The sequence below is a fragment of the Hemiscyllium ocellatum genome, chromosome 2, assembly GCF_020745735.1.
Source record: "Hemiscyllium ocellatum isolate sHemOce1 chromosome 2, sHemOce1.pat.X.cur, whole genome shotgun sequence".
NCBI classification, from domain to species: domain Eukaryota; kingdom Metazoa; phylum Chordata; class Chondrichthyes; order Orectolobiformes; family Hemiscylliidae; genus Hemiscyllium; species Hemiscyllium ocellatum.
In genome coordinates, this window is record NC_083402.1 from 44,296,781 (window position 1) to 44,319,771 (window position 22,991).

Genomic DNA, 22,991 nt, shown 5'->3' on the forward strand with positions numbered 1-22,991 from the left:
TGTAGTGAGAGATTTCTGCTCATTTCTTTTGATACTTTAATGGCAATTTTCTGAAGTGAAATCTATATTTATTTCACTCACCATAATCACACAATTATATGCTTCATTGTACAGAACAAAAGTGTACACATTGTGAAAAGTGTGATCTGGACAAAAATCATTCAATCAATGGTAGTTCACAGTTAAAATCACATAAACAACAGCATACAATATTTTCCAGCTTGAAAACTGTTCAGGATTTTCCAAGGTACAAATTTGCTTTTTTTAAAAATTAATCTCATTACATATTTTCCAGATGCTAAATAAGCACTTCAATAAAACTCTACGGATGGTACTGTGTTTTTTTTACCATGAATTGTTCTAATGGAGGAATATATTTGAAATTCCATCACAACAATCTGAATGGAACAAGATGTTTGAGTGCAAGTGTGTAATTTTAATATGACATAAATAAAATGTATGGAATGAAGAGAGGTAGTTAGTGCAGTGATTTCTTTGTGCTTAATACCTTAAGATACAGTGCAAAGAAGGTTAATGAAGTCGCAAGGTGCTTGCTTCTTATCTTTCGGGAGCATTTAAGTAACTGAAGAATTGCAGTTTCAGTTTGGTTTGGTTCAAGATTGGAAGTCTGCTCACTCTCTCAATTATTTTGCCTGTTGTCACATGTATATGCTGTACTTGCAATAGCTGATAAGCTAGACTTGCCAAATTACGTTCAACATGGCCTCAGCATCAGCCTGTCACTATTTCTCTAGTGAGTACCAGATTTACATTTATCTAAAATATATGCAGGACATGTGTACTCCATTGGCTAAATCTTTTGTGTTCTGTTGAAAAAGTGCCAAATAAAAGTGGAAGGAAATTAAAGGTACACAGTTTCGGGATTCTAAACTTCTTTACATTGTTATTTTAATGACTGATTCACTGCATGTAAGGATTTAATAGGTATTCCATGAATATTTCTGGTTTGATTTTTTTAGTTTAAATGACAGTCAACTGTATTTGTTATGCTAATATTCAGAGATGCATCCTTAACCTATTAATACTTAAAACCTGAAATGGAAAATAACCAGACAAGATTACAAATGTAAACAATATCTTGAATACTTGTTTATTAAGTGTGTACACACAAAACATATTAAATACTGGGAAGTAAAATCAGTGAGTACAAATACTTGAAGAATGTTGCAGAATTAAACACTTTTATTTATGCTAATAATTATGTTTTAGTTGTTTTTAAATCACAAACTATAGATACTTCAAGAGGTAACTTAAGTTGACCTGAAGAGGGCTCCAATGTATTTTCATTTGTGCGAGTCAGTAACAGCTTCGATAGTACCTTGTTTTCACTTATTACTTTTGCACAATATGTGACAACATTAAGCTCAATTTGCAAGCAGTGTGACACTTGCAAAAACTGAAGAAAATATAAACTGTATGTTCAAAACAAAATACATCTATCAATGTGTTTGAATCTTCGTGACAGATATTTCAAGCAAGAAGGTGGTTTTATGGGGACTCCTTGATGTCATTTAACAAATACAGCACAAAAATACAGCATTAAACAAAAATGCTCCTTTACCCCTTCTCAGGATGATTTAATTTATTTTCAGTTTTAATTTAATTTCATTCCATCTCAAGATTTCTGAAGAAAATGTGTGTCTTTCTTTTGGTGTTAAGTACATTTTACTGCACTTCTGCACACAAGTCCACATTAGGTTTCACAGCCACAGTGTTTAAACAAAATATCTTCAAGTTCAGAGAACATGGATTCTTTTGTCAACTATTGAAACAATATTGTATCAGAGACCAAAGATAAGTTTTCTTTAACAGCACAGACTAATCAGAGAATGGCATATCTTAAGCTGTAAGTACAGGGAACAAATCTTTGACAGTGCCAGTAAGAAGCTGTTGATTTGATTTTGGATAAAGATCGTTGTTCTTCTTCTCAGAATTCAGTGTTCTCCGTAATAAACAACAGGATTTTCTTATTTATCCACTTCAAACATTCCCTAAAAAACAGTGGAAAATCTTACTTTTCTTGATTGTGTAATTTTCCTGATTCATTCCCACAAATTATTTCCTCAAGTAAGGATTACATGATGGTCCAGACTGCACATTTCAGTTTATCAGTCTCTTTTCCTCGAGTGACCCACCAGTGGAACGAGGTGGGAAGAGACCACCTACCTAGATGATAATTGCTTGAACTTGCTCCCTGCAGAAAACCTAAGTGCAGAACTTGAAGTCAGTCAAGTCCTTCAACTATACTTACATTCAAGGAACCATAAGATGGTACAGCATGGTAATCCAGACAAGCAACCTATCAGGGCAGCATCACTGATGGTAGTTGAATAACGAGTAAAATTTAAAATAGAATGTTCAGCATGCCAAATAAATACTAATATTATGTAATTAAGATGGCCATCCATTTATGTTAAAACAGCAAGTTAAAATGTTTTACATTGCACCAATGATCTATTAGAAAAAGCTCAAATGTTAATAAATATCAAAATAAACAGTATAAACATTATTAGGAAATCCCTACTGTGTAACAGCTAGAACAACAAACCCTTTTCGATCAAACTAGAATAACTGATATACTAACATCTATGCAATCCCCATGACTCTTCATCAGATCACCATCATTTTGTGCTCAAAAACATTTCCACTTTTCTTTCTGCAATACAACCTCCACCTTCCCCAACTCTCATGTAGAAAACACATGCCATAAAAAATTTACAAGCAAAGTGGAATTTTTTGATAACTGAATCATCTACATACCAGGGAGCTGTAATATTTATATTTCTTGTTACAAACATTCCCTAAACAATGTAAAACACAATTCCTGATTTTATTCCTTGGTTGCAACTTGGCTTATTTCACTTCATACATCAGCTTCTGCTAAAACATTGTCAAACTGGAAGTGTGTTATGAAAAATAAATATATTGTGTGCACATACTTTTTTCAATTTGGGTCAAAAATGCCCTGTGATACAGCTGTGGCATAGCTCAACGGTACATCGAGTCCCACTACTGGCCCCATCATGCTCAGCCAGCTTGTGATGTAATTTACATTCCTAAACAAAAGAAACATAAAATAAGCATGACATTTTCTTTAAAAAAAAATTACTTAGCGTTTTTCTTTTAACGTAGACAATTACAGTTTTGAAACACTTTTGTTTTTTGCATTAGTTGATTTAACAAAGCAACGTACAGCATAATAATGAGTGTACGCTATGCATTACAGTGTAGAACAAATATAAGTAAACTGGACATTTTCAAAGGCACACATAATGAATTACAAAAGGATTGCTTGCATTGCAGCACAGCTCATACAGCCTGAAGTATTCTGAAGCTGAATGTCAGTAACTCTGAAATGTGTTTCCAATCACCAGAAACCAGTCACAGTTTGAGACATGTCTAAAAGGCAGAGTTTGAGTTCGACAATGCTGTTTTTCTCCCCCACAACCATCCCCCGCCCCCATTACATTTTTTTCTCTTTGCTCACTGGTTTTTCCCCTTTCTTGAAAGAACGGGCTCCTTGCTAGGATATGGCTCAGTGGACGCAGCATGCTGTCCAAGACCTTGCTCAAATGGCCATTATTCACGTCTACAGTGAGTGTAAGCAGGCTGTTTCATAATCATCAGAAGGGGGTTGTGGTTATAGATAAATATTATGTTCTCCTCATTCAGCATCCAAACACAATCACATCCAACAGGGATTTCTGGATAATGATCAGGAGCAACAACCTTAGCTGATTTCCACTTCATAATCCAGGAATGCTGAGGCTAATGTTTTGTGCCCTACTACTGTAGTATCGGAGATCAGCTAATTCAGCATATGTTAGGGTCGATTCTGGGTCTTTCCTGCTTTATACTGTTCAGCTCCTCAGTTGATAAAGTCAATAAACCATGGAAGGGGAAGACCTAATTAAATTTCTACTTTCCTACCCACTATAAGTTTAATACTGATGAAACAAAGCAAGTTGAAGAAACCAGAAATGTGTGAATGTAACAGACATAACAGTATTTGTGCTCAACTCATTCCAAAAAAATTCTTTGCATCTCATTAAGGATGCATTTCAATTCTTTAAAATTGCAACCTCCTTAGCAGTCTGAATGCCAAACATAAAACAGTATATTTCTCTTCATAACTTGTAAGTAGAATGTTAACCAAGTAGGGCATGAAACTACATAATCTTTGTCAATCCACAGTATTCCAAAAACCAGCTGAATGCAAAGTCTGAATATTCATCTTTTCTTGGATGCTGTTAGTTACAAGGGGGCAGATGGGTGGCTATTACTAGACATCTGCCAAATGAATCTGTCACCAACTATTAGATGGAACACAAGATCAGCCAAAGTCGACCTTGCCTCCAGTTTTCTCCATTACTGCAGGGAAGAGGCTTGCTTTTATTCATTTTCCATCCCTCCCTTCCCAACCAGCACTGGAAATATTTTACTGCAGACCGAGGTATGATCCCTCATTCTCACATTCCACTGCTCCTTTACTTAAATGATTAGTAGTCACATTAGACATGAATGGCTGAAATTATGTTGTGCAATATTAGTAACCACACACATAAACATTCAGGTAAAGTTAATGATATAATCTGTTTGCTGCTTAAAACAAATGCAAACACATAATGTGGTATACACCTTATTTTGAATCATCAATTAAGGAGCCGCATTTGAATATGTTAACACTTTAATACCTATATCATAATACACAATGTTATCCCACTAAATGTTTTCTCTATTTCACACAGATCATCACAGTTATTTGTTTATTTTAACAACTGCATTTTGGAAAGGCAAACTAGGGCAGAATAACCAGGGCAGGACTTACACACTTAATGGTAAGTTTCTGGGTAGTATGACTGAACAAAGAGACCTTGGAGTGTGGGTTCATAGTTCCTTGAAAGTAGATTCACAAGTAGGTAGGATAGTGAAGGTAACGTTTGGTATGCTTGCCTTTATTGGTCATTGCACGGAGCACAGCAGTTGGAAGGTCATGTTGCAGCTGCACAAGACATTGGTTAGGTCATTTTGGAATACCGCATGCAATCCTGGTCTCTCTCCTATAGGAAGGATGCTGTGAAACTTGAGAGGGTTCAGAAAAGATTGATAAGGATATTGCCAGGGTTGGAGGGTTTGAGCTATAGGAAAAAGTTGAATAAGCTGGGGCTGTTTTCCCTAAAGCGTTGGAGAATGAGGAGTGGCTTTGCAGTTTATAAAATCATGAGGGCCATGGATAGAGTATGTACACTCCGTGGGCTAGGGGAGTCCAAAACTAGAGGGCACAGGTTTAGGATGAGAAAGGAAAGATTTAACAGGGACCGAAGGGGCAGTTTTTCCACGCAGAGTATGGAATGAGCTGCCAGAGGAAGTGGTGGAGGCTGGTACTTTTAAAAAGCATTTGGATGGGTATTTGAATAGGAAGGATTTAGAGGGATATGGGCCAAGTGCTGGCAGGTGGGATTAGATTTATTTAAGAAATCTGGTCAGCATGGACAAGTCGGACTGAAAGTTCAATTTCCGTGCTGTACATCTCTATGACTGTATGCCTCTATTTCACATTGCATTTAGACACTATGATATAGCACAGCTTAAGATCAAAGGTGGGCAAGGAAACCTGCTGCTCATCACCAAACAATGAATCAGTGCTCTTCTATATCGAGCACCACTTGGAGGAAGACAGGGAGCAGCAAGAGCACAGAATGTACTTGGATGAGGGCCTTCCATGTTCATTACTGAGAGGCGGAATGGCACCATTGCTGACTGGGACCTTAAGGATGCACCTGCCTAATAGGATTCATGTCAGATGCTGAGTAACCAATAAAATGAAAATTCTATGAAACCTTTTCCTCACCCATCACTTAACAATCTAGCTGTTAAGGCGGGAGTGACCACTGCACAATCCTTGTGGAGTCAAAGTCACGAAGAAAACTGTCCCCAGGTCACCCCGGTGCTATGAGCTAGTGAGTCCAGAAACAGGAAGCGAATGCAGTCGATTGTATGATTGGAGAAATGATTCAGGATGTCTGAGGTACCTGGGGAATTAGAATGGTTTCTAGAGGAGTTGGAACCATTACATGCTGGACAGGTTACACCTCCATTCAGCTGGGACTAACATCTCTCACGAAGGGCTTTTGAGAAGTGTTTAATTTATTTCATAGGTGAAAGGGAACATGAATATTGATTCAGAAAGGAAAGAGCAAAACTGAAAATGGAAGGCAGAAAATTGTGAACAGAGTATGGGAGGCAGTGAGAAGAAAGAATAAAAGTATCAAAAGAATTTGTCAATGCATATGGTACAGACTTCAAAGGAAGGAATTCAGTGAATAAAGCAGATCAGTTGAGCTCAGAGACACCTTGCATTATGATACCACAGTTACAAATGAAACTTGGCTAAAAGAAGGGTAGCAATGACAGCTCAATAGTGACAGCATTCTAAATGAGATAAGGAGAGAAAGAGGGGGGAGTTAGCAATATATTCGCTAATAAAACACAGACAGCCAAGAGACGATAAGCTAGATGATTTGATGGGATGAATGGCAGAACAAAAAAGGGCACTCATGGTGCTAAAAGTGAATTATGACTGTCCGGTCAGAGGGAGATGGAAGAAAAAAAAATTTAAAAAAACAGAAACAACAGAGCAGTGCTATATTCGGGATTTCAGTAATCCTAACATTAACTGGGGTGGAATCAGTGTAAATGGTACAGGTGGACCAGAATTATTAAAATGCACTCAAGATAACTTTTCACCTGGTTCCTAGCAATCACAATCAATGAAAGGGTAGTTTTGGACCAGGTTTAAATTTTACAGGGTAAAATGGTCCCCAATACCAACCCACACACTTGCTAATGGTTGGTAGGGACCATCTCTGCCCAAGGCGGAATGTCTGCTCTCCTGCTGCCAATGAGGAAATAAAATCCTGGAATTCCCTCCCTAACAGCATTGTGTTTATTTATAGAATATGAAATGCAGCAGTACAAGAAGACAGCTTATCACCACCTTCTCAAGTACGACTAGGGACAGGCAGTAAATGCTGGTTAGCCAGTGACACCATATCCCAGGAATGAATTTTTAAAAATTCTTGCATTTATTAATTAGCAAGCTCACTCTTTTTGGGAAGTCAAGAAAGTTTGGTTAAATTGGCTCCTTTTAAAACAGAGGTGAGGAGAAAGTATTTCTTTTTGTGAACCTGTGGAAGTCACTATCCAATAGGACAGTGGACATGGGGACAGTGAATAAACTGAAGAAGGAGATAGACAGAGTTTTATTTTGGAATGAGTTGAAGGGTTATGGAGAGCATTTAGACAGACACATGAACAGGCAGAGAATAAAGGGGTATAGACAATGTGCAGGCAGATGGGATTAGTTTGGAATGGCATCATAGATGGCACAGACATGGAGGGCCGAGTGGCCTGTTCCTGTGCTGCATTGTTCTATGCTCTATGTTAACATAAGAAGTAGGAGCAGAAGTTGGGGAGCAGGCAGAAAAGTATAGCCGAAGCCGAGATGAGACCAGTTCTGATCATATCAAGTGGCAGAGCAGGCTTGAGGGGCTGAACTGCTCACTCCTGCTCCTAGTTTTTAATGTTAATGAAGAGCACAGAACAATATAGCACAGGAAGTGGCCCATTGGCCCTCCATGTCTGTGCCAACCATGATGTCATTCCAAACTAATCCTATTTGCCTGCACGATGTCCATATCCCTCTATTCTCTGCATGCCCAACTTAGACTTTGCTTCTACCACCTCCACTGATAGCACGTTCCAGGCACATTTCATTTGGTTTTTAATAGAATGGTATTAAAAAGGGTAGGGAGCAGTTTTTATATTAACCTTGTTGAGATCAAAACAAAGGGGCAGTGAATAAAGACGGTGAATCAAATTATCTGTCCTCATCTGTGCGCGTTAAGAACTGGGATATCCCTCCTGGAACCAGAACACATTGGGGGTATTTCAGTCAGGGTCAGGATGTAATATCATTCATCAAGAGCTTCACATTCATTTTCAGGCTCTGCTGAATTTTGCGACTACAGTATCTGTGGAAAGTCCCGACAAATTAGCAACTTTGGAATTCAAACATTGATCCTATCTGATCTGAAATTCAAACTGGTATAACCTTTCAAAAGCGAGAGCATACTCTGCATGTGTAATAAATTACCAACTTTCAGAGTACAGATGAAAGGAGATGTTGAATTTTACAACCACTTTTGGATGTGCTGTAAGTTTTGTCTACGGAGCTATTGTCAACTTAACCTCATCTCTTTAGTTATTTTTATTCTAAAGGCTGTATCCAAGGATAGATTCATGACCTTCTATCATTTAAGAAAACTATTTGAAATACAACCTTTAAAATACTCTGCTGTAAGAATGGGTGGGAGATATTAATTACAGCACAACAGTTTTACGTAAGCAGTTTCTATTATACATTTTGTCCTGGGAATATGTAATGAGATACAGAAACGGGAACTCAATATAGGAGCTGAATGTTAATGTTTCAATCTGCTCATAATGGAGGAACCTAACAGGGTGTTAGGAACCCAGAAAATTCGACAGCATATTGAACTCAACCATGGAATCTGACACTGGGGTCTCCTGATCAATCAGAGAGGGCATGCAAGATGATAGTCCAAGGCCTCAGGATCTAAAAGGATCCCACAGGATTGTAAGGGTTTGGAAAGTGCCAAAAGAAAGTCATAAATTCAACACAGGAATGTCCAACCTGTCCGAAGGTTGCCCCAACATTCTCAGATGTATCCTGGACAGCAAGCTGTGGATTGTAGGAGCACATATGGACACTACTTTTTCCCAAGATTCCTACGGAGCAAAAGAGGACATGGCTGGATACAGGAGAAAAGACAAATTGACGGTTACCCAAGAATCATTAGTTTATTCTTCCTATCGTTACAGTGAAACTGAACACTAAACTGTAAGGTGAGGCAGAGGTAGCCCTCCAGTTATCATCATACTGACACCTGTGGAGCAGGTAGCAATAGAGGTAAGTTGGATGTCAGAGTACCTGGTCATTGGCAAAGATGTGATGGTGGTGTTCCAGCTACCGAATAATGTCAGCAACAAAAGAAGAATGATCTGCACAATGATACATAGAATCCTCAGATTGTCTATTCTAATTTATGCTCTTCATCTCTTACAGACTATCCTAGTGTCCTTCAGGAGCTGGGGTCATAGGAGGAAGATGAAGGTTGTTAAAGGGGCTTGCATGCTCTGAGAATGGTCACAGGATACATACACAAGCTCTCAGGTGGTCAGCAAGACATGCAGTGAATTGCGATACAGTGAAGTGCACAGCACAAGTCAGCAGGAGCAGAGGTAATGGATACACAAAACAATGATGTCGAGTCTCTGTTAAACGCTGCAAGACTGTCCAAGGTTTGCTCAGATGGGTACAAATGCTGGGTCTTGTAAGCCATCAATAAAGAAGACTATTCTGAAATGTATGAGTCTCTGCCAGTTTGTCCAGAGGCACCAATGGTGACTGGAGGGAGACTGGCGAACTCAGCCTCAATAATGAGCACTATGATTGCTCCCATTTCATACTGATGTCTAGATCCATGGAAAGTGAGGCCATCTGCATGAATATGGTAGGCAAACACAGGCCTGAGGACCCTAACCAAAAGCTGAAACACTTAGTGTACCATGTTATGGAGGGTGGCCATCCAGCACCACACAGAAAGATACAAAGGACAGCACAGCTCAAGGACAGGCCCTTTGGCCAATCCAAGACTGTGCCAACACATAATGCCTTTCTAAACTTTAAAAAACATTTGCCTCCATAAAGTCCATATCTCTCTATTCTCTGCCTATTCCTATATCAAGATGCCCTCAGCACCTCTCTGACAGCACATTCCAGGCACTTACCATCCTCTGTGTAAAATATCTTGCCTCTCACATCTCCTTTGAACTTACCCCTTTTACCTTAAACTTATGTTCCCCTTTTAACTTAAGTTTACCTTTTATCTTAAACCAGTCCCTATCCCTCTCCCTCTTTTACCTTGTACTCGCTTCCCTCATAATTGATATTTCTACCCTGGGAAAAGACTCTGATTATTTACTTAATCCATGCCTGTCAGAAGTTTGTAAACTTCTTTTAGTTCACCACTCAGCCTCCAACATTCAAATGGAAATAAACCGAGTTTGTCCAATCACTCCCCACAGCTAATGGCCTGAAGCCAGGCAACATCCTGGTAAACCTTTTCTGTACCCTCCTCTGGTAGCCCGCGCCCAGAACTGTATGCAATATTCCAAATGTAACCTAACTAAAGTTCTACACAACTAAGTGCAGATATGTTATTTTGTGCTCCTGTTTATTGGAGAAATACAGGTTTTCCAATGGGGGAGCATGACAGAGAAAGGGAACACATAAGTCGGAACTCTGGTCAAAGAAGTTTCAATCCTCAATCCTTTCTTTCTTCCTACCCCAGCTAAATTAGATTTTGGTGGCTACCATGATGCTGAGGCCAACTGGTTAGGAAATGGAGATAAAAGGCAAAAAACACTTCCAAGTGAGCAGAAATTCTTGAAAGGCACTTCCCCAGCAATGAAAAGCACACTCGCTGAATCGGCCCAGTGAGCTGAAACAATTTGTTTCAGCATGGAAACAGCTATTTGATTTTGCCAAGTAAAATTTTTAAAATTGGTTTCTGCCAACACTGGACATACCATTGCCTGGTTTTGTTAAACATTTTCTGATTATATCTGGTATACATTCTGTACAGGTTTTGCTTTAGTAAATTCAACACTCTGTGTTTTGGCTACCTTGTTCTCACAAGTCACTCAAAATGCCTTCTGACATGTTTTTCAATTGCTATTTAGCTTTTCAGCTGAAAGTTCACATGACCAGCACAGGATTTTAAAAAATTGAATTCTTGTTTGAGAAACATAATGATCTTTAACAATTATATGATTTGGAGGATCCGGTGTTGGTCTGGGGTGGAAAAAGTTAAAATCACACTACACCAGGTTATGGTCCAACAGGTTTATTTGGAAGCACTAGCTTTTGAGGCGTTGTTTCTTCATCAGGTGGTTGTGAATGCCTCTTCATCAGTTGTGAACCACCTGATGAAGAGGAAACGCATCGGAAGCTAGTGCTTCCAAATACACCTGTTGGACCATAACCTGGTGTTATGTGATTTTTAACTTTTTCCACAATTGACACTTCTGTCCAGAGCTGTAACTCTTACACTGATAATCTACGTGACATTTTGTCTGAACATATACACAGCACCTTTCTCAGTGCTGATTATCTATTATGATGTGAAATAATTTCCGTCAGTCTCTGCCCAAGGGTTTTCCTCCAAGTAATTTTGAAAAATATGACATGGCAAATTTTGAAAACTACGTTGGGGTAAAAGTTATATTTAACTTTCTAAAAGAGACTATACCAGTGTGTGAACATGAAAGAAAACGACTTCAGTAACTACACAACACTTCCAGCTTTTCTGTGGAGTTTGAACATTAAGCTGTGTTATTGAGTTGAGGGAGACAAATGTCTCGTCATACAAATGTCCTAGTTTCCAAACAAAATTTTCACATTGAATCCAGTCGATGATCTTTTGTGTTTTGTTGACAGTTTCTAAAATCAATGATTAATAATATATGCCGATGTGACACAGTTTCTAATTTCCAACATACATGATACACAGGAGGGTGGAATATTTGCTGAGTTCACTGCATCATGTGGTACTAAGAACTGAATGGAGTAACAATATCACACCAGCAAAAGAGGCAAACTTCAGGTCCACAAGTGACTTTTGAGGTGTCAGGAAAAGACAGACTTCTACTAATATAGCACGTTTCATTACAACAGGATGGCACAAAGCAATTTTAGTGTTTCTGAAGTAAAATGGAAACTAGGAGCAGCAGTAGGTCATTTGGCGCTTTAAGCCTGCTCCACCATTCAGTATGATTATATGTCGAGCCTCTACCTCAATGCCATAGTCCTGCTTTCTCCCTATACCCAGAGATGAACTTAAAATTTGAAAATTTTTCTCTTTCTTTCTTAAATATATTCAGTGGCACAGCCTCTGTGTTCTGCAGTAGAGAATTTCTTAGGTTCATTATCTTTTAAATGAAGAAATGTTTCCTCATCGCAGTGCGAAACGGCCAACTTTGTATCCTGAGACTAGGATCCCTGGTTCTGGACGTCACAACCAGTGGAAAACATCCTTCCCGCAGTTAGTTAGTCCAGTCCTGTTGGAATTTCATGTTTCAATCAGATCCCCTTGCATCCTTCTCAGCTCTGGTGAATACAGGCCTAGTTAAACCAATCTCTCCTCTAACAGCAGTCCTGCCATTCCCAGTAAAAGCCTGTTGAACCTCCACTGCATCCCCTCTACAGCAAGCATACCCCCTTCTTAGGTAGAGAGCCCAAAACTGTACACAATACCCTAGCTGTGGTCTCACCAAGACCCTGTAAAACTACAATAAGACATCCCTACTTCTGAACTCATTTAATGAAATCCTCTTGTAACGAAGGCCAATATTATCATATGCTTTCCTTGCTGCCTGTCTACTTTCATTGACTAGTGCACAAAGCCTTTGCACATCCACCCTTCCCATTATATCACCATTTAAATAATACTCTACATTTCTGCTTTGCACACCAGTATATAACTTCAGATTTGGCCACAGTGTACATGTGTTTGCCCACTCACTCAACTAGTCTAAATCACCTTGAAGCCTGACAATTTCACCTAATTTTGTGCTGCCTTCAAACTTGGAAATGTTGTATTAAGTTCCCTCGTTCAGGTCATATATACATATATATATTTGATAGATAGTTATGGCCCAAACACTGATCACTAGTCACTGTCTACCACCAGAAAAAGGCCCATTTATTCCCACTCTCTGTTTCCCAACAATCGATCGATTCTCAATCCATGCCAATACATTACTCTTTATCCCGTATGCTTAAATTTTGCCCATTAACTTCTGACATGGGAGCTGATCAAAAGCTTTCTGAAAAGACAAATGCACCATATATATATTGGCATTTCCTGATTTGTTCTATCTTCAAAAATATCCTGTCATTTTGTCAATTATAATTACCCTTCCATAAATCAATGAAAACTTTGTCCAATCCCAGTAATGTGAATCAACTGCTCTGTTATCACATCTTTTATCATAAACGATAGTATTTCTGCTATTTCATTGTTCCCATTATAATTTTCCCTGCTTTTGATTGCAAAGGATCTACATTTGTTTTTACTGTCTTCACATTTTTATAGAAGCTTTGACAATCAGCTTTTTTATTTTCTGTGGTGTTACACTTATAACTTTATTTTCTATCTCTTGCACAAACTACTTGTCCTTATTGAATTCTAAAATACTCCCAAGCCCCAAGCTTGTTGCTTTTTCTGGCAATTTTATGTCTCCCCTCTTTGGATGTAATACTTATGCCTAATTTCTTTTGTAAGCCCAAGTTGACCAACGTTTTTTTGCTCCAGACAGTGATGAATAATTGTTATAATACACACACATTCTTTAAAAATTAACCATTGCCTATCCACCATCAACTCTTTTAGTAAGTTTCAAAAACCATCCTTGTCACCTCATACTCTTTATTTAGGTTCAGGATCCTATTAGCAGATTTGACTAATTCACTCTTCTTCTTAATGAGACCCCACACTAGACTGTTAATTCATCTTTTCTCATTGCAGAGTATTCCGTTTAGAGTAGCCTGTTCTCTGGTTGATTCTTCAATGTATTGGTCTGAAAAAAACATCACGTACAAACTCAGGAAATCCTTCTTCACAATACCATTGCTAGTTTGATTTGTCCGAGCAATATGTAAATTAAAGGTACCTCTGATTTCTTGTTTAACATTTCCCCTTACATTTCCATTACTGTGGGGGGGCCTATAAAACAATCCCTAAAAACGTTTTCTGCACCCCCACCAGTACAGGTTACACATCATTATTTTCTGAGCAACCCTTCCTCACCATTGCCTTGATTTTACTTGTCTAATAACAACACTAGCACACCCCCTCTTCCTTTTCGTCTGCCCTTCCTAAATGATGACTATTCCAAATGTTCATTTCCCATCTGTAGTCAGTCTCATGTTAGCAATGTAGTAAATATGACAGTTAGTTTCCAAAATCATTGTGATAATGGCCAGATAATTGGCTTTTTTTATTATGTTGCTAGAGAGATGTATCAGCTAGAACAATTCATCTGCTCATCTTTGATATCCACCTGAGAGGGCAGATGAGACCACTGTTTGTCAACTTATACAAAACAGATAGAGCCTTCAACAGTGCAGCACTGCTTTAGTGACGCATGGAAGGATCAGCCAAGACTTTGTACCTCAGTGTCTACAGGACTTCATTCCACAACCTGAGATCCACACAATTTTGAGACTCTGGCAAAAGTGTTATTAAATGAGCAATGAATGAAACAACACTGTTTCCCCAGGTCCATTCCTGATGAAGGGCTTTTGCCCAAAATGTTGATTTTCTTGCTCCTCTGAAGCTGCCTGACCTGCTGTGCTTTTCCAGCACCACTCTAATCTTGACCCTGAAAAATCAATGTCATTGTCTTCCTGCAAGATCTTTCACCTATTTCCACTAGTTAGGTTCGATGCTACAGCCTTGGGACGACAAAATAATGAGCTGCTCAAAACGTACTTTTACCTACGACTGATATACTTTCTGTCATCAAAAGGAGTTTGGTACTTCTTGGTGGTCACAACCACAGCTATTTCAGCTGTTTCTCATGATGTTTCAAAAATCATTGAATTTTCAAAAAAGCCTCAATCACCTTTTGTTTGCAGTTCCTGGAAAAGACTGGGTTTGGGGGAGGAGGTGGGGATCAGTAACCAGCATCAGTGCACTAAAGGAACCTGTAAGTGTTCTTACTTCATTTGATTTGATTTTATTTACTGCCACAAAATACACTGAAAAGTGCTGTGTAGTGTTGCCATGCTCCAGCACCATCTTAAAACACAGAAAAATAAACCGAAACATAGCATATAAAGGCAGAAAAATTAGGAAATAAAGAAAAAGCATTCAACTTTCAACTCCTTCTTGTAATGGATTCTGTCATGGACCATAGGCCCAGTGGCTAGGCATGGGTGTTCACGCTTCGGTGCTCTCTCATCTCCAAATGGCACCCTTGCCATTGACAGTTTGCGATGGACTTCGGCAATGCAGGTACTGAGTACAACCCAAACTCGACTCCTCTGCCGCCTTGAGTTCACTTCAGGCCCAATTTACTGATGCAGCCGCTGCGTCTCACACTGGGCCCAAACTCACATCAGCTGCCGGCTCCATTGATATTCACACACTGGATGCAGACGCTGCCGGGAACACAAACTTGTCTTAGCCGCAGCAGCCATGAGTTGGCACTAGGGCCGCCTCGGCGATGTGGGAGGTGTCAGGAACCTAAACGCGTCTCTGACACCACCACCACCACAAGTCTGCACTGCTGGGCCAATCACCACCACGGGTCTGCACTGCTGGGCCTAATCACCACCACGGGTCTGCACTGCTGGGCCTAATCACCACCACGGGTCTGCACTGCTGGGCCAATCACCACCACGGGTCTGCACTGCTGGGCCAATCACCACCACGGGTCTGCACTGCTGGGCCAATCACCACCACGGGTCTGCACTGCTGGGCCAATCACCACCACGACTCTGCACTGCTGGGCCTAATCACCACCACGGGTCTGCACTGCTGGGCCAATCACCACCACGGGTCTGCACTGCTGGGCCAATCACCAGCACGACTCTGCACTGCTGGGCCCAATCACCACCACGACTCTGCACTGCTGGACGTAATCACCACCACGGGTCTGCACTGCTGGGCCAATCACCAGCATGACTCTGCACTGCTGGGCCCAATCACCACCACGACTCTGCACTGCTGGGCCTAATCACCACCACGGGTCTGCACTACTGGGCCCAATCACCACCATGGGTCTGCACTACTGGGCCTAATCACCACCACGGGTCTGCACTACTGGGCCCAATCACCACCATGGGTCTGCACTGCTGGGCCCAATCACCACCACGGGTCTGCACTACTGGGCCCAATCACCACCACGACTCTGCACTGCTGGGCCTAATCACCACCACGGGTCTGCACTGCTGGGCCTAATCACCACCACGACTCTGCACTGCTGGGCCTAATCACCACCACGGGTCTGCACTACTGGGCCTAATCACCACCATGGGTCTGCACTGCTGGGCCTAATCACCACCACGGGTCTGCACTACTGGGCCCAATCACCACCATGGGTCTGCACTGCTGGGCCCAATCACCACCACGGGTCTGCACTACTGGGCCCAATCACCACCACGACTCTGCACTGCTGGGCCTAATCACCACCACGGGTCTGCACTGCTGGGCCAATCACCAGCATGACTCTGCACTGCTGGGCCCAATCACCACCACGACTCTGCACTGCTGGGCCTAATCACCACCACGGGTCTGCACTGCTGGGCCAATCACCACCATGGGTCTGCACTGCTGGGCCCAATCACCACCACAAGTCTGCACTGCTGGGCCCAATCACCACCACGGGCTGCACCGCTGGTCCCAATCACTACCACGGGTCTGCACTGCTGGGCCCAATCACCACCACGGGTCTGCACTGCTGGGCCCAATCACCACCACGGGTCTGCACTGCTGGGCCCAATCACCACCACGGGTCTGCACTGCTGGGCCCTATCATCACCACGAGTCGGCACTGCTGGGCCCAATCACCATCAATGCTGTCACTGCATTCAAACTCTTCAACAAGGGATAATATAAAAGAAAGAATAAAAAGAGAGAAAAAAAGAAACAAGAAGAAAAGCAGATGAAGTTAATAAGCCCTGAGCTCAGAAGCCTTCACCTTAGGAGTAGTATGCTGTTGAAACAGCTTTACAGCCGACATATTAACGGTCTTCTATCCCTTCAATGTGTTATCAATCAGAGAAGCTTGAGCCAGCCTACCGGCAGGTCAGTCCTGAACCACTGCTGACTGATAAATGCTACCATATGTAGTTAATCATGTTTGCAGTGTGCCCTGCAACAACACCTTCTGGCCCCAAGCTCCAAATTTCTTGGATGTGTTTCAGTGAATAGAGGATTTATTCTCAAAATGGACATATACTTTGTGTACATCAGGTTACGGGTAGAATTATACAAGAGATATGTTCAATAGCTATTATGGGGTCATCAGTTGTCTACTTCAGCTTGAGGTTATAAGGATTGAAAACAAACCCTTTCGTGTTGAATTTACGGTACCACACAAACATGGTTGAAATGTCATTTTAAAGTTAGTATCAAGCCCTCAGCATTGAAGACACGGGATCCCAAAATGGATGACATCCAGGTTCTATTTCAGCAATATTCGGGTCAGAGTGCCAGAAGTACTGACTCATGCATTCTACCTCAGAAATCGCAAAGAAATTTCCACCAAAATCAGTGGAAAAGCTGAAATTTCAAAGCATTTGGAACAAGCTGAAACTGAAATTCTGCAGCAACGGGAACTTTTACTGTAACTAAATGAAGGAAGAAGTCTGCAGTCTTTTGCTTTTGTCCCAAAGGCTGTGGCAAGTCAATCAAAGCAGCCATGTCAGATCCAGAGTTAGATGCCATGAAAAAAATTCTTCCATGATTACCATAATGGGTGCCAGAGTTGGTGATCCTGGTGTTGGGATGAGCTTCCTAATAGAGGATTTAATACTACATTCCAGCTTGTCAGAGGTCACAGGTCAATGTCCTCAGTTGCAAATTGGATACCAAGATATAGTTCTGTTTTCTCATAACAAATACACAAAATAGGTGTGGTCCAATAACAGATAAAGGAAGTAGCTACAATTCATTATGTAACTCTTTATGATGGACTGCACCAAAGTACTTTACCACAAAGGGGTAACTTATGAAATGCAGTCATTGTTGTATCAGCCAATGTTTCCCTGCTAATGACTACTTTCATTTTCTAATGTCAGGGAAATATATATTGGAGATGAAATTTTTCATCTCCTTTCCAGTTTTAGACTGCAGGCAAACAGCCAAAGGTCATATTTCAATGATTGGGAGTGAGAATGAATATGACCATCGACACAAAACAGCAAGCTTTAAATTTTCTGAAGACATGATTCAATGGGAAGCAGCAATAATGATACTTAGCTTCTGGAACGACCGGATATCAGGAATAGTAAAACTTAAAGCAAACAAGTACTGGGAGAACTAATTTGTGAACTAAGAACTAATTTAAGAAAACAAAGGTAACATAATTGTTGTGAAACATTATAATGATGCAAAAAGTGTCACAGAATTAGGATGAAGGCTGTCACTGAAACTCCAAATTAAAATAGCGATCCATTACAAGCACAGGGAAGTATAAGTTATCTGAATCCCTGTCATTGCAGTCTGCTACTTTATTAGAAAGCATTAGGCAGGAAATATTGCACATCTCTTCCAAGACTACAGAAGATTAAAACTTGAAAGAGTCACCATTCCTGTGATTTTAGTATTGGATGATGGATGCATCAAAACTTTGGAGGACAAACGAGTAAATCTAGTTACTTTGCAGACATTAGTCAGTTCATCTAATGGTTGTGGAATTTTAGTGCTGCCTCTCTTGTTCTATGCCTTAAGGTTTTTTTTGGAATACACCAAAGACTCTCCATACGTTCAAAGTTTCTCTTGCCTTATGTTGCTGAACCATAATTATTTCAGGATGTTTTAGCCTGCTGCTTTGTTAAATCTGACGAAGGTCAAAGATAGTTGTCCTGAAGGAATCATGCTTTAATATTTAAGGCAAAGGAAACTTAAAATATAATGCAGGTTTGCAAATGTTCAGTAATTTTTTAAAAAAGAGACATAAAGTATAAGACTAACTTTAAATCCTTGACAAATCTATGGCGAAATCAGTCATCTTCAATAAATTGTTATTTACCTTACACGTAACATTCTTGAAGTAACATTATCAAAACATATATTACACATATGATTTACAAATGAAGTGTTTTATCCAATACAGTACAATATAGCATAGGAACAGGCCCTTCAGCGCACCTAGCCTGTGCCGATTCTTAGTTAGATTCGCTACTTACTGCTCAAATGTAATTTCTATCCCTCTGTTTGCCTCACGTTCATGTGTCTATCAAGATATAATCTTGAACATTGCTAATGTGCCGACTTCCACTATCTCCACTAGCAGTGTTTGCCAGGCATCCACTACCCTCTGTGTGTAAAACGTTCCCTGCAATCTCACCTTGAACATGTGCCCTCTTGTAGTTGATCTTTCCATTCTGGGAAAAAGGTTCTGATTGTCCACCCTATCTATGCCCCTCATAATTTTACAGAGCTCTGTCAAGTCGCCCCTTAGCATCCATCTTTCTGAGGTTATCCAAAATCTTGTTAGAACCAAAACTCTCCAGACCAAGCAACATCCTGGTAAATCTGCTCTACACTCTCTTGAAAGCATCTATGTCCATCTGGTAGTGTGGTAACCAGAACTGTATGCAATACTGGAAACGTGGCCTAATATTTTCTACAGCCATAACATAACTTACCAAGTTTACCTGACTGATGAAGTCAAGTGTGCTGTATGCCTTCTTGACCACCTTATCCACCTGTGTTGCCACTCTCAGGGATCTGTGGGTCTGTATGCTCAACCCCTCTGTATGTCAATACTCTGAAGGATTCTGCTATTTATTATATAACCTGAATTTGATCTTCTCAAAATGCATCACTTCACATTTGTTCAGATTAAACTCCATCTGCCATTTCTCTGTCCAAATCTGCAAGCTATCCACATCCCATTATATGCTTTGACAATCCTAACTATCTGCAACTCTGACAATTTTGGTGTCATCCGAACTAACTAATCAGACTGTCTACATTTTCCTCCAGGTCATTTACACATATTGCAAACAACAAAGTTCCCAGCACTGATTCCTGCAGAACACCATTATGTACTGATCTCCACTCTGAAAACACCCTTCTATTGCTACTCTCTGTCTTCTATGGTTAAGCCAGTTTTGTATCCACCTAGCCAGCTCACCCCAGATCCCATGTAACTCAACGTTTTGTATCAGTCTGCCATAAAGTACCTTATCAAATGCCTTATTAAGTCCATGTAGACAACATCCACTACCCTACCCTCATCAATCATTCTTTTCACCTCCTCAAAAAACTCAATTAATTTGGTAAGACATGAGCTTTCCCACACGATCCCTATCACTAAAAATTCCATTTGTTTCCAAATGTGAATAAATCCTGCCTCTCAGTATCTCCTCCAACAACCTCCAAAGCACTGATGTCAGGGTAACCAGCCTGTAATTACCTGGATTATCTTGGTTTCCCTTCTTAAACAAAGGAATGGCATTGGCTATTCTCCGACCCTCTGGAATGTCAGTCACCCAAGGCCACAGTGGATGCAAAAATATCTGCTAAGGCCCCAGCTCTTTCCTCCCTTGCCTACCACAATATTCTGGGATAGATCCCATCTGGTTCTGCAACTTGTCTATCTTTAATGTGTTTCAAGATACCCAACATTTCCTCATTCATAATGTTGACCTGCTCAAGAGTATTCACACACCTTTCCCTAACCTCAACATCCCCCACATCCCTCTCTTTGGTGAATACTGATGTAAAGTACTCATTAAAGATCTCCTAGGAGAAAGTGAGGTCTGCAGATGCTGGAGATCAAAGCTGAAAATGTGTTGCTGGAAAAGCGCAGCAGGTCAGGCAGCATCCAAGGAGCAGGAGAATCGACGTTTCGGGCATGAGCCCTTCTTCAGGAATTCCAAAGGTCATATTTCAATGATTGGGAGTGAGAATGAGTATGACCATTGACACAAAACAGCAAGCTTTAAATTTTCTGAAGACATGATTCGTCAGAATCATGCCCGAAACGTCGATTCTCCGGCTCCTTGGATGCTGCCTGATCTGCTGCGCTTTTCCAGCAACACATTTTCAGCTCATTAAAGATTGCACCCATTTCCTCTCGCCCTGCACAAAACCTCCCTCCTTGTGGGGAGGACCAACACACTCCCTAGTTAGCCTCTTGATTCTAATATATGTATAAAATGCCGAGGGATTCTCCTTAACACTGCTGACCAAGGACATTTCATTGCCCCATTTAGTCCTCCTAACTCCCTGCCTGAGCTCCTTTCTACTTTCTCCATATTCCTTGAGGACTTTGTCTGTTTTTAATTGTCCAGATCTTAGGTACGCTTCCTTTTTTATTGAGTAAGCTGATAATTTCCTGTCATTCAAGTTTCCTCAATCCTGGTATTCCTCTCCTTCATTTTCAAAGGGACATGCCTGTCCTACATTCTTTAAAAGACTCCCATGACAGATGTGGACTGACCCTCAAAGAGCTGCTCCTAATCCACATTCTCCAATTCTTGCCTAACGTGCTGATATTTGGCCTTCCTTAAATTTAACACCTTCATCCTAGATTCACTTACCCATAAGAATCCAAAAACTTACAGAATTATGGTCTCTGTTTTCAAAATGCTCTGTCCACTGAAACTTTAATCACGTGGCCAGTCTCATTTCCAAAAACCAGGTGATTTTATGGTCCCATCCTTCATTGGACTATCCACATACAGTTTCAAAAAACTCTCCTGGACACAACGAACAAGTTGCTCACCATCCAAATTCCCGGCACTAAGGGAGTCCCAGTCAATATGGAAGAAATTAAAATCATCCACCACAACAATCCTGTTATGTTCACATCTTTCCAGAATCTGACTGCATATCTCTTCCTTTATCTCCCGCTGGCAGCTGGAGGTCTGTAGTACAATCCCAACATTGTGATTGCACCCTTCCTATTCCTGAGCTCTATCCATAGTGACTCACTGTAAGATCCCTCTAGGGTGTTATCCCTCGACATAACTGCAATATGCTCCTTAGTGCAACTCCCCCACCTCTTTTGCTTCCTCTTTTGCCTCATCTAAAACATCAATATCCCAGAATGTTAAATGGTCAATTCTGTCCCTCTTTCAACAATGTCTCTGTGATAACAACATCATTATAAATATAAATAATCATTAATGCAGGCTCTAGGTTCATCCATCTTACCTGTTGTACTTCCTGTATTGAAGTCTAAGTCTCCAGTTCGGCTGAGTTCAGCAGCCTCTCTCTGACTGCTCTTCCTATTAGCTATATTTGCCTTAGTCTCAAGGTCTTCCCCAGTCTTTCTACTTACTGACCTGCTGCTCCAGTTACTACCACGCACCACAATATCTCCCTGCCAGGATATTTGTGTCCCTCCAGTTTAGGTGCTATCTGTCCTTCCCAGTTTTAGTTATAATGAAAGCCATAATCATTTGTATTTACTGCACATTTGTAAATGTCATGCATTCATATTCCAGGAAAACTGCAGAAATATTTGTATTCAACAGTTAACTACCCTGTTTTATCCTCCACACTTACTCTTCTTTATTAAGTCAGATGAGTTAGAAATCCATTTGTTCTTATCTAAACTGTAGATCTAATTGCTTAAAAAAGCTATCATCCATATCCATTGTCCTAATAGTAATTCAATGCATTTTAATTCACCTGCGTTCAGTTGCTGCAGCTCAAAGACTCTCTGTTTAAACATTTTACCTCTGCTCCTGTGTGGCACCCATTATTGGAGTCATTAATTCAGATGTTCGACAAGGATGGAGAACAAAAAAAGGTTGACCAAGTAAATGGTGTTCCTGGACAAATAAATACAAAAGAATAGTTAAAGAACCAGATTATTGTTTCAAAGAAGCTTTAATACATGAAGCTACAATTCAACACATATTATCTGTGCTAGCTCTGAACTCATCCTGGAATTCCTATTGTGTCCATTATACACATTCCAAGATTTTTAAAGTATTCTTTATGTTATTGTAATTTTAATGAACGTTTTCCAATTTAGGTATCTTAGAACTGAACGATGTTTAAATTGCAAAGCAAGGGAAAAAATAAACTCTAAGAGCACAAACAGTTAGATTAAAAATAATAATTTAATAGGTC

At 40.4% G+C, this 22,991-nt stretch overlaps 1 protein-coding gene across 8 annotated transcripts in view; it reads right to left on the minus strand.

Moving 5' to 3' along the window:
- Positions 1-1,095: 1,095 nt before the first annotated feature.
- The window catches only part of atg10 (ATG10 autophagy related 10 homolog (S. cerevisiae)), a 262,479-nt gene continuing 240,583 nt past the window's right edge, over positions 1,096-22,991 (minus strand). For all 8 annotated transcript variants that reach the window (XM_060836478.1, XM_060836496.1, XM_060836448.1 and 5 more), the window contains 3 exons: positions 22,593-22,687; positions 2,961-3,077; positions 1,096-2,012 (listed from right to left, as the gene is read on the minus strand). In XM_060836478.1, the coding sequence (XP_060692461.1) occupies positions 2,966-3,077; positions 22,593-22,687 (207 nt within the window). In that variant the 3' untranslated portion in view covers positions 1,096-2,012; positions 2,961-2,965. The remainder of the gene's footprint in view (positions 2,013-2,960; positions 3,078-22,592; positions 22,688-22,991) is intronic.